Here is a 12,454-nt window from a genome sequence, read left to right as displayed (position 1 = left end):
CGTGGGGCGGAAAATGAGCCTCAACGAAGCCCCAAACGTGGGCCGAGGAGATGTGGGAAAACCAAACCTGACTAAGTTGACGGGCTGAATCAAGAGCCCGCTTAGCGAATGAGAGAGGAAGCGCACAGCAGATGAAAAGGACCGATATGCTTGCATCAATGTGGGCGACAGAAGGCTGTGATGGCGACCATCCCAGAGCTAAGCCGTGACGAGGGTGAGTCAATGTCAAGCAGACAGAGAAAATTAAAACCCAAGGTGAAAAGGTGTCATTTTTCTTTGTGTTTCTTTTTTAGAAACTCTCTTGACGACAGCACCAGTCAGGAAAAAGGAAAACGGGAAGATCGATGCACTAGACCACATCAGTTTGGACCCCAAACTCACGACCCACGAGTCTGTCGATCTCGAGTCATGCCCACATTAGCTTGCTGCTAAGTGTATGCATCCCAGAACGATGGGATTACATTACCTACCGAGAGAAGTTTAGCCCAACTAACTTAATGAAGCAGACCATGCGAGATTAGGGCAAACTCCTTCCCATTTCGGTCGTCGGGCTCTTCATCGAGGTTAGAGGGACTAGGCATAGGGATACGCGTAGGGTTCCCCGTGTTGATCGGCCGTTGCATGATCAATGCTTTTTCTGCCCTTTTTCCTTTTTCTTTTTTCTCCTTTCTCCTAAGGCGTCCAAGTTCCCGCCAGCCTGACAAATAGCCTCGACTCGGCTGTTGTGGATTCACTAGACAACGGGGATCATGAAGCCAATTGTAGCCATGGCATAGCAAGGATCTAGTCTAAAGCGAGTCGGAGTCTGTCGTGACCAGCTTGTCGGTTCCTCTAGCTCGTAGAGGGTAGAGAAATTTCCGAGTCTTGCTTTATTGGATTTTGCGTGGCCCTAGTTTGATTCCTTCTAGCCTGAATGGGGGTTCATATAGCCGAGTTGTCAAGTATAGGGCGCGACACCCCTGGCAACCGTTATCGTTATGCTGAAATCATCGACATGATTTTGTCAGGCTCAACTCCGCGGATCTGGAAATGGATCTGGATGGGTTGGGAATAGCATCAGAGTTCGGTTCGGCCCCCACGGCGGGTCGGCGTTGACCTTGGTAATTCGGAAAATCATATCCAAATCATCGGCCTCCACGATAACACCCGGTGGGCCTGACTGGACGGCTTCGACCTCACTGCCTTTAATTGCACATTGCACATTGCACACTGGCCCAGAGAGTCTAATCTAATCTTAGCAGGTGGTCCTAACTGGTCTTGGCTGATTGGACCCATCCCTCCCAAACCTGAGCGTTTGAGAAATAAATGCTTGCGAGGCCCCAAGAGCTGCCAAATTCGATCAAGATTTGTGCTTATGCAGCGGGGGGGCCTCCTTTTCCCTATCTCATACAAGTGCACCCCATTCGGAAATTATTCAACATAATTCTATAGGCTAGGCTAAACTGAACCGAACAGAATAAACCCATTCCGCTAAATTTTATTCGCCTCTTCACTCCTCCTTCACCTTGCGGGACCATTTCTTCGGGACCCGAGCTAACCAGTATAGCAAGAGGGCACCCAAGATATTGACACCGATGTAGACAAAGAGCAGTCCGATGTTTCGCCAGTGGTCCGAAAATTTGATGTTCAGCTGAAGCAAGAACTGATCTGCACTTGTTATGGAGCAGATTTCACAACCCGATGTCGCATTGCCGTTAAACACTTTGGCATGCGCGAACTCCGCGTAGTCGCCCAGGTATTCAATGCAGGTTTGACCCTTCGGTGGATCGACCTTCAGCAATTCGATGTCTGAGCAGGTCGCTGCGCTTCCAGATAAGCCGGTAGATAGGACAGCGGAGACAAGATACGTAAAGGGTGACACTCGATACATGAAGATCCAGAACTTTCCTAATTTGGCAGGGCTCGCCAAAACACTGCGTGAGGCTGTTAGCGAGATTCTCCGAGGTTCAACCGGCCCCACCGACCGTCGCGACAGTAGTAGGTAGATGCTCCGGAATGTACAGAGTACTCCGTACACCAAGGGATGAAATGAAATGCTAAGACGATCACTTACCCGTTGAAAATCAAACACAGAGAAAACATCAACTGTGCGATATTACTACCAGTTTCTGGTTGTTCAATACCGGCAATAATCATCGAACTGAATGTTGAGGTGAACATCAAAAATATCAAGATCAGCAGGAACATGGTACCGCCCCGATCTGTCACCTCACCCGCCGGAATGTTGCGATATAGGCCGATCGGGTAGTACCATGAGAAGTACACGGGTAGCGCCATGATGATGTTCCAGGGAAGCTCGACAAAGATACTAGCCAGCATGAAAGATTTCCAGGAATATGCTTTGGACGGTCGCTCGCGCACCTCGTAGAGTGAGCGCTGGGTACAGAAACTGGGCATCATCTGTTGGACGAGATTGGGGAAGATGACCAGCAGCATGAAGATGGCAAACATCTGATTTTGGAGACCTTGCTGAGTGTTGGGCATTCGCCAGAAGGTGAAACCGATGAAAATGGGCTACTCGATGGTCAGTGGGAAAGTGGAATCAAAGAACCACTGCGAGAGGAATACTTACTGGAAACACGCACATAGCGGTTTTGGAATAGAGATATCCGGGGCTGCGGTAGTACTGTTGGAACATCCGTCGGATGCAAATAAGGAACTGGTACCAGATCGGGGTTGCAAATTCCCCATATCCAGCTGTTGGGGGAGGCACTGGCTTCTGTCGTAGTTCAGATTTCATGTCGGCCAATTCCTTCTTGACCTGGGCTCTTTCCGGGCTTTCCAGCCAGACTTCTGCCCAGTCACGATCCGCATGGGAGCCAGGAGCAGCACCAATAACCTCAAGCATCCATTCAGCGGGATTGGCGTTCTTTGGACAATCGATAGAGCCCTTGTTTTCGAAATATTTGATCAGGGTTTGCATACGCGGTCCGAGATCGCCAAAATAAACAGTGCGTCCACCCTTGGCTAAGAAAAGTAGCCGATCGAATTGGGACATCAACATGGCCGAGGGTTGATGAATCGTACACAGAACCGCTTGACCGTGATCGGCAAGCTTCCGCATCAAACTGCAAATCGACCAGGCAGTTTGACTATCAAGACCAGAGGTAGGTTCGTCAAAGAAGAGAAGCAGGTCAGGTTTGGCCGCAATTTCAACACCGATGGTTAGTCGTTTGCGTTGTTCTACATTAAGACCCTCGCCCAGAACACCCACGACAGCCTCAGCGTACTCCTCCATTCCAAGCATCTTGATAACTTCTTCCACATAGGCTATCTTCTCCGCGTATGGAATATTACTGGGCTGTCGAAGAAGGGCACTGAAAACGAGAGCCTCGCGAACAGTGCTTGTTTCAAGATGCAAGTCTTGTTGCTGCACATATCCGGTCTTTCGCTGGAATGAGCCATCCCGTGGTCGTCCGTCAACAAGCATATCACCAGTGATGACACCCATCGTGACACGATTTGCCAAGACATCCAGTAAGGATGTTTTGCCTGCACCAGTAACACCCATCAGAGCCGTCAAGGTTCCGGGCTTCACCCATCCGTCCACACGGTCCAGGATGCGGCGATTTTCACCCTTGATCTTGATATCGTAGCAGACATCTTCCCAATGGAAAATCGCGGTCTGCTTGATAATAGCCGCTGCTCCATCGCTCTCCTTATCCACTATCTCATGCTTTTCGGTCGACGGTGCAGCCTCGGAGTCCTCCTGGCGGGCCCTCTTGGCAAAAGCCGGGATCTTGCCTCGTGGGAAAACTAAAACTTCGCCCTTCGAAGGCTTGGCCCGAATGTATTCGCTAGAAACAACGTAAATGGCTAAAAATCCGAAGAAAAATGCGACCAGAATGCCAAAGTTTCTCCACAGGTGCTGCTTGTAATAGTTGAAAGTAGTGTTGATGTAAGTATCTCCGTCAATGTAGTTATCACCGGCAAAAGCTCCCTTCTGCGAGCAGATCCTCGAACCCTGCGGTGCTGAATCGTAGGAACCACCGGATGGGATATAGGTGGAGCAAGGGAAATGGCGTCCGCTAAACTCGTTGACAATCAAGCCTTCGAAGGCGTACTAAAAGAAAGTGGTTAGCATCAGTTCTTTAAGGAGAGATAACGGAAATACTCACAGCAATTGGATTCAAATAATTCAGCCACCGGAACCATGGATGCATGTCTCTGACTGGAATAGTAAACCCGGTGTAGATAACCAGAATCATCATGAAAATCGAAGCGGGCACCATTGCTTGAGCCATCGAGCGAGATATAGCACCGATGGATCTGAAGATATTAGACATTACTAGAGTCGTGGAGAACGAGAACAGAAAGAAAATAAAGAAGTGACCAGCAGTGCGTCGAAGATGCGGGACGAAGTAGATAATAATGTTAAATGCGATAGCGATCATCACTTTCGACGGCAGCTCAACGATGTAGGACCCGATAGCCTCGGCAGATGGATGATAAAGGGCATATTTGTAGTGCTTTTCAACAATTGGTCGTTGTTGCCAAAGGGTCAGAAGCTCCAGGGAAGAAGCAAAAGCGTTCATCAGAATAGCAAAGAACAGAAGTGCTCCACGCTGAAAGAAGCTGTCGGTGTTGTTTTCCAAGTTCAAAAAGACGGTAGAGATGATAACGCCCAAGACGCTGTTTCCGATCACGGAGGCAATGGTCATACTCATGTCGCCTTGCAACCGCAAAAATCCTCGCCACAAGCACAAACGAGCCTGCATGTAGTACGAGATTGTGTATGGAGAGGAGGCCCTGTTAGCCTTGGACTTTTCGGCCGCACGAGAGCGAGAGAATGAGTCGAACTGATCTCCTTTGAGCGGGTATTGATCATGTTGAGTTTGGATCTCTTGAAGAAGGTGTTTTCGCTCCTCACTCTCTTTCCAGCGCCTGGAGAACTCATCTGCGGTGCGCGGTACGAGATGCTCAAAGCCCGGACGGACTCGACGCTCCGAGGGACTGGAAAGGGAGGTGAGGAAATCGGCATCGGTTTGTCTGTCGGGGCATTCGAATCCCATGTCGATAAAGAAACGACGGGCATCGGTGGACTTGCCAAAGTAAATCTGGCGACCCTCGTAGAGCACCACGGCCTTGTCGAAAACATCGTAGATGGACTGACTAGCCTGGTAGATTGCGACGACAGCGGTAGCCCCACTGTATTGCGTGGAAAGACGGATGTTTTTCACGAATTCCAAAGCCGTCGAGCTGTCCAAGCCACGGGTACTATTATCCCAACATTGCAGGGGACTGCCGCAAAGGGTGATCTCGGCGATACTGACACGCTTGCGCTCACCACCTGATACACCACGGATGTACTCATTGCCCACTTTGGTGTTCATGGTATGCGAGAGCCCCAGCATAGCCATGACCACATCTCGCTTATGCAGGGCATATTGGTCCCGGGATACCCCAGGGGGTCGATTGGACGGAGTGCGTGCATGGGAGGCAAATAGAAGCGTATCACCCACGCTCAACTGAGGGAAGTGAATTTCTGTCTCTGCCTGGTAGATGACCTCACCGCGGAATCGGGAGTGCATCTCATCCCAGGATATACCCTGATACTGCACATCGGCGCCATCATCGATGTACAGGCCGTGGGTTTCACCGGCAATGGTTTTCAGCAAGGTCGTACATCCACTATTGCAGATTATCAGCCCAGTTCGCAATTTCCCGCGAACCTGTTCTCGAGGCACACAAAGATTGACTTACCTGCCTGGGCGACCCAGCACGACGAGCATCTCACCGGCGTTGACCATACCTTCAAAGTCACGCAAGATATCAATGCGCAGTTTCTTTCCGTAGCCGGCCTGAGCCTTGGCCCAGTTGAACATCTTCAACCAGGCATTCCCAAAGTTGATCTGGTAATCTGCACCGGAACCATAGCCAAAGACATTGAGGTTGCGAAAAGAGACACCGGCTGTGCGCTTGGGGTAGCGGTCCGAGTCGCGGGTCATCTGGAGCATATTGCGGACCCATTTCAACGAGTTGAATTGACCGGAATTGGGGTCTAGCGAGGGATCCTCGGTGGGATCGAGGAAAGTGTTGATCGGGTCATTTTGGCTATTGACGGAGCTCGGCTTTTGAGAAAGATTGGAGAACGAGCGAGCTATGGTGGTGATATCTTTATGCCTGGTTTCATCTTCGACGGCCGGAGTTGAAGTATCTTCTTCGGAGACTTCCTCGGAGGTAGTATACTCCTCGACACGGTGACTGATTATGTGTGTGGCAGCTGCATCATGCTCCGAGGGAGCTAGAGCTGGAGCTGGAGGCTGAGGGGCAGCCATGGTGACTAGGGAGGTACCGTATGTGAGGAATTATCATGGGTAAGACCGGTGTACAGGCACAATAAGTAGTGGGTAAGGTAAAGGAGGAGAAGGAGAAGAGAAGGAAAGAAAGAGAAGGGAGAGAGAGAAAGAGACGAAGAGATGAGATGAGATGACGCCGAGGCCATCGAAATTACGCTTTTGGGCAAGAACGGATCGCGGATCGCGGAAACTGGGCCATCCGATGGAAGGCGCGACTGGCTGGCAGCATAGTATTGTATGAGTAGTATTACTACTATAGTATACTGTAGGACTGTGTACCAACTAGGTAGACCTACTTCCCCCTCATACATTCACTGCTGCTGCTCCCGGTATAACTACTTGATCACGAGACCACCACTCCCCGTTATCACCTCCCCTTCTACTTCCACTCTTCCATCAACATCAACCTTGCCTTTCTCCCCTTGACTTCGACTTCTCGCACTCCTCGCACTCCTGGCCACCTCTCGCAAAGCACATGGAATCCGAAACCTTAACTCATTCCATGTCATTCAAAATATGCCGTCCACCACTCTAATTGGCCCCGTATTCGCGTATACGCCCCACCATCGCCCCACGCCCCCAGTCTGCATTGACTGTTTTGGGGACAGCTCCGACTTGCACCGTTGCTCTTTGGTTCTTTGATCCCTCGTATCCTGGTACACTTCCAGGATTAGGAGTGGCAGTAGGCCTGAACTACGTACCCTGGTCCTGACTAATACATCTCCTTCCCCCTTTCACTCGTTCTCTGCTGACTGCCTTACTGCTTACGGCGGATGGCTGACAGGGCTGGCCTATCGGCATCAAGATTTCCGATATATCGCCACACCGTTATATTTTCTTCTTTCACCTCACTCGGGACTATATCACATCTACTTCCGATTCTCCTGTCCAACCCACTCCCGACCCGGTCACTCACTCATCCACTGCCTTCACTCGGCACGGCTCACCCACTTCCACTCCCACTTCCCCTGAACGTGATTCCTAACCGGCCCCACGTTTGAGTTAGGCCCGCAGGACGATCTGTCTCCACGACGCACGGTCCGAATCTTCAGCCACACCCGCCCATTGACCTTGTCCTTGACCATAGCCATGACCATGTCCTTGTGCTTGTCCTACACCTTGACCCGGCACCACTTGCTCCCGCAGCCGGACCGCCTGTGTTGCGCGGAGGACCTTACCCCGACCGGAAATGGCCTCGGCGGCAATCTGTCCGTACGAGTGACCAGCCACATGGAACGCAGTCTCAAATCCATCGCGTGGCACCTCGCCCAAGAATGATCGCGATCCGTACCGGTCAGTCACCGCGTAGAAACGCCAGACAGCAGTCTCCGTGTCGCCGTTCCATGATACATACACCGACGTTCCAGAGGGAGTCTTCTCGGCGACGAGGGAGGGCTCTTCATTCGGTTTTCCGGTCCAGTTATACTTGAACGCGCGGTAGTTCTCGACACCCTCGCCTAGATCGCCGGAGTCCATGTACGCGTGGAAAATGGGCGTGCCATCTGCTCGGAATTCGGTGACCGCGCCTTCAGATCCCCAGTTGACTAGGGCGTTTCCATTCGACAGCAGCTGAGTGCTTCCTTGGGACTTGGCCAGAAGACCGTCTGGGGGCTGGAACGCCTGAACGACCGAGGCCGTCCAGGTGGCCGTGTTGACGGAGATGATCTTGCCTTGGGAGAATGGGTGCGTGTGGACTTCGTGGCCGCGGTGATTCTCGGTTCCGTGGGCGGAGTTGTCAAACAGCGAGATTATCTCCTCGTCGCCGTCCCGGGAGACATATCGGGCATGATGCTGAAAGCAGAATGCAACGTTCGGTCCGAGGTCGAAGTCTGAGCGGAGTCCGCCTAACCGCCAGATGATTTCACCAGTGGTTCCATTGATCTTGTGCACGGCACAGGCGTCACGAGCGGAGATGAGGTAGTCGCCAAAGAAGTCCTTGTCGACGGAATTGATATGGAAATAATCCCATGCATCCGACGAGTTGTAGCCGGAGCCGGCCTGGCCAGGGTTCAGAGGGAGAACGGCCTCTGATGTGGGTTAGTACATATACGGTGAGCGAGATCGTAGCGTTGAACAGAGACTTACCATCAGGAGTGACATGATCGAGGCTGGACCACTCGAAGAGCAATTCGCCCGTCTCGATATCCAATTCTACCACACGTTAACACTAACCCAAGCCTGACTGATTGACCGCCTCAAGAATCAAGACGTACCCTGGAAGATGGCATCGACAATCCACTGCTGCTCGGAGCTACCACCCCACCGACTCAGGTCCGTGGGAAGAGGCTGATACACCTGGAGCAAAGCCGTTTTTCCATCGATGATATGAAACTCATGCTTATCCATAAGTTTATGGTTACCAGCGCGCAACTCACGAATTGTCTCATAGTGCTGATCCAGAATGGTCGCATGGCCATGACCATGACCATAAGCCGGATTATGGTCCCCTTCAAAACTGAACAGCACATCCTGGCCCTTCCATCTGGCAGCCTGGAAATTGGTCGCCCAGATCGAGTAGTAGGTATAGCCGGACCAGATGAGTTCGCCATCATCTCGGAAGATATACGGAGCCTCCTGTCGGGGTCCGTGGAACTGGGGCTCGGCCCACTGACCCGGGAACGGGGCGACGAAGAGGTAACCCTTGTCAGTGTCGTGGGCAGCGGGGATGGTGATGTTCAGACGAGGCGGGGCCAGGTCGGTTCGCGACTTGAATTGCCAATCTGCGGCGGCAAGGGGTGCCAGTGCAGTCACGTAGGTGATGGCTGCGAGGAGCTTCATCTTCATGGTGAAGGGTTGAGGCTGCTAGACCAGGGATCAGTTTCCATGATGGCGGTCATGTTTTGCCAGCATAGGGTACATTAACCTTAGATGGGTATTCTGCACTGAGAGGTCTTCGACGCTCTTGTGGTATTCAGGTTGCTTCGAGTTTTCACTACTACAGGTGGTATACTAGTAGTAGTAGTAGTAGTAGTAGAGTGGATGGGGAGAGACAGCGGGTAGCAGGATATTTATATATGGAGGTAGTGTACTAGTACTTGTCAACACGTCATTTTCTTCAGACTGGTGCAATTAAGGGTATCCAAGGTTAAGTTCAAGTTCCTAATTACTCCGCCATCCCACTTGTCAATTGCCAGTGAAGTTTACTGTGGTGGCAGCGAACCCACAAATGTCGTGCTTGGCGATGCCCACTTCTCCTTCCCAATTGAGTCCCCGTACGTCCCCGCCTTCTTCCCTTCGCATTCGCATTGGCTACGGATTTTGCAAAACTTCCGAGAACTTTCGGTTGGCAAGGTTGGCAGTCAGTGCCAAGTACGAATTACTTGACATCTCCGAATCTTCCGAGTCTTCAATTTTCATCTTCCAAAGTTCAAGTTCCCACGGTCAAGTTCCCACAATTGGATACCCGCCATGGCAGTCATTGAAGACCCTGAGATGTCGAACCCGACCCCAACAGAAGATCAGCCTCTTCTCCCTTCCGATCCAAGCGATGACTGGCGACCTGGTCATGGTTTTCTCTGGATTCAGTTTGGTATGTACAAATGACCCCGCGCGGGGGAGTTGGAGTTGAAGGCCCAGCCTAGCCAACAATCTCAACATTATGTATGACCAGTGGATAGGAAGAATCAATACTAATAATTTTTCCCAGCGATCATGTCAAACGTCTTCCTCTCCGGTTTCGACGGTACAATCACCGCGTCTACCTACGCAATCATAAGTTCCGAGTTCAATGCCGCCAACACGGCTTCATGGTTGACAACCTCCTACCTAATCACCAGCACCGCTTTCCAACCTTTATACGGTCGCTTCTCGGACATTCTCGGTCGCAGGGCTTGTTTCTTTACCGCGACAATTACCTTTTTGTCGGGGTGTTTGGGGTGCGCGGTTGCGAAGGATATTCTCTTTCTCAATCTCATGCGTGCATTGACTGGTGTGGGCGGAGGCGGTTTGATGACGATGGGTATGTTTTTTTTTTATTCTTTTCTTTTCTCGCGCCAAATGAAGGATCTCGTTTGTCTAACACGGCCTAACTAGCGACTATTGTCAACTCGGATCTTATTCCCTTTCGCCGCCGGGGGATGTATCAAGCTGTGCAGAACGGGTCTTATGGATTCGGTGCTATCTGCGGTGCATCGTTTGGCGGGGCCATCGTTGACTCCATTGGTTGGCGATGGTGTTTTCTTGTGCAAGTCCCTGTCTCGCTGATGGTGCTGGTACTGGGGTACTTTGTTCTCGAATTCCCCGCGAAGCAGCAACATGGACATGACCCAGCTGCTCCGCAGAGCCAAGGCATCTGGCACAAGATTGATCTGTCGGGCGCTTGTTTGCTTGTTCTGGCCCTATCGGCTCAACTTGTGGGCCTGAGCTTGGGTGGCAATGAGCTTCCTTGGAGTAATCTCTGGGTTGTCCTGTCCTTGGTTGCTAGTGTGGTGTTCCTTGCGCTCTTCGTCTACGTCGAGGCGAATACCAAGGCCGTTCCTCTGATTCCTCTCAAGATGCTCCGAGGAGTCCTCCCAGTTTCGACTCAAATTGCAAATGTCTGCGTGGGAATGGCTGCGTATGCTGTTAGTTCTCGCTGTGGCTGAAGAATATTTGTGTCGCTTGTGGCTAACTTCTCCGATGATAGTTCCTCTTCACCATCCCGCTACTTTTCCAAGTCATTTTGCTAGACAGTCCCACGAAAGCCGGTGCGCGACTCGTCATTCCATCTCTCGCCACCCCTCTCGGCGGCCTGATTTCCGGAATCGTGATGTCACGCTGGGGAAAATTGGCCTGGCTCGTACGCACCGGCGCAGGGCTGATGTTTATCGGTAATCTCCTCGTCACGCTACTCCGTTTCGACGATTCGCAGTGGAAGTACTTCGCGTATATCATCCCGGCCAACCTCGGACAAGGCATCGTTTACCCGGGAATCTTGTTCACTTTCTTAGCTGCATTTGACCATTCCGGTACGTCGACCATTATCACCACCACCCCGTGAATCACGAGTCGCGAGTGGTGCGTCTCGTGAAGATACTAGAGACTAACTAACATCCACCAGACCACGCCGTCTCCGCCTCAACCGTCTACCTCATCCGCTCCCTCGGAACAGTTTGGGGCGTAGCCATTACCTCCGCCATTATTCAGAATACACTGAGCTCAGGCCTCGCCGAGGCCTTGAGTGAAATACCAGATAAATGGAAAGTACAATTCCTTCCACGAACCACTATGAGAATGACAACCGTGTGATGAAGGAACCCCGCTGACCACAATTCCTTTTTTCTCTTTTTACTAGGTGATCGACGAAATCCGTCACTCTGTCTCGGCAATCCATGATCTACCCCCAGACGCACAAATGGCCGTGCGCCTTGTCTACTATCGCGGAATTCGCCTGTCGTTCGGCGCATCCGCTTGTTTCGGCTTCATTGCTACCTTCGCTGCCCTGTTCACCCGTGGGAAGGGCCTGGAGCGAGCTGCTGGAAACTAGAGTGTGTGAGATGTTGCTCTTCTACGAGCATCATGCATTCCTTCAGCGGGTCTTTCACGGTGAGGAATGGCCCCTTAGTAGGTGTTTCGGTAAGTAGGTATGAGGCTCCCAATACGCGTGGGTCTGCTCTTGCATGACTTAGCGAGGTGGAGTCGGAGAAGCCGGAGTGCCGTTTATGTCGATAATGACTTAAGTCTGGTTCGGCGGGAGGGTCTCGAAGTGGCAGGTAGTCAAGGGGTACTAGATTGATAGATTGGATTTAGAGTATTTAGATGGTGAAACAGAGTGGTTTTCGCCCCAGTCTTCCTCCCCGCGAGGCTGGAGAGGCGAAGCTGGGATGAGGATCCACTTGGCGAATGAAAAAGATTGATTTATAGGACCAGCTTTGTGAATCTGACTTCTAGACTCGTTGTTTCTGATTCAGGTAAGCCTGCGCATAAGTTGCTGTGCTTTTTCATGGCAGTATAGTATGGGCAGCAAGGCCCTAGAAGTGCAAATACTAGTATGGGTTAGCTATTTCTGGTAAGTAGAATGATCTATGTGGATGGGCCATGGGTTAAGTAACCTTGGAATTTAGCACGTACATACTAGTTATCAGTTGACTGGAGACTCGGATACTAGGATCCATTGATTTAAAAGAGTCAAAGTTCTTCGTTTGCATTTGTTGGTACTAGTAATAGTACTAACTAGT

The 12,454-nt window shown here is 51.3% G+C and overlaps 3 protein-coding genes across 3 annotated transcripts; 1 reads left to right on the top strand and 2 right to left on the bottom strand.

The window, feature by feature from the left end:
• Positions 1–1,489: 1,489 nt before the first annotated feature.
• On the bottom strand, positions 1,490–6,278 carry N7481_000111 (pleiotropic drug resistance family ABC transporter; the record flags this gene model as incomplete). The annotated part of the gene is made up of 5 exons (XM_057259330.1): positions 1,490–1,913; positions 2,054–2,514; positions 2,573–4,063; positions 4,119–5,631; positions 5,704–6,278. The coding sequence occupies 5 exons, from the start codon at positions 6,276–6,278 to the stop codon at positions 1,490–1,492; spliced, it is 4,464 nt and encodes a 1,487-aa protein (XP_057127162.1).
• Positions 6,279–7,301: 1,023 nt separating this feature from the next.
• Positions 7,302–9,083, bottom strand: N7481_000110 (arylsulfotransferase family protein; the record flags this gene model as incomplete). The annotated part of the gene is made up of 3 exons (XM_057259329.1): positions 7,302–8,326; positions 8,385–8,450; positions 8,513–9,083. The coding sequence occupies 3 exons, from the start codon at positions 9,081–9,083 to the stop codon at positions 7,302–7,304; spliced, it is 1,662 nt and encodes a 553-aa protein (XP_057127161.1).
• A 624-nt stretch (positions 9,084–9,707) lies between these two features.
• Positions 9,708–11,763, top strand: N7481_000109 (MDR family MFS transporter; the record flags this gene model as incomplete). The annotated part of the gene is made up of 6 exons (XM_057259328.1): positions 9,708–9,828; positions 9,946–10,257; positions 10,332–10,861; positions 10,924–11,245; positions 11,338–11,519; positions 11,572–11,763. 6 exons carry the CDS (start codon positions 9,708–9,710, stop codon positions 11,761–11,763), a joined length of 1,659 nt encoding a protein of 552 aa, XP_057127160.1.
• Between the last annotated feature and the right edge of the window lie 691 nt (positions 11,764–12,454).

Source organism: Penicillium waksmanii, assembly GCF_028829765.1.
Source record: "Penicillium waksmanii strain IBT 27052 chromosome Unknown utg000001l:1.0-4852451.0:1.0-4856178.0, whole genome shotgun sequence".
NCBI classification, from domain to species: Eukaryota; Fungi; Ascomycota; class Eurotiomycetes; order Eurotiales; family Aspergillaceae; genus Penicillium; species Penicillium waksmanii.
This window is presented reverse-complemented; position numbering and strand designations above follow the sequence as displayed.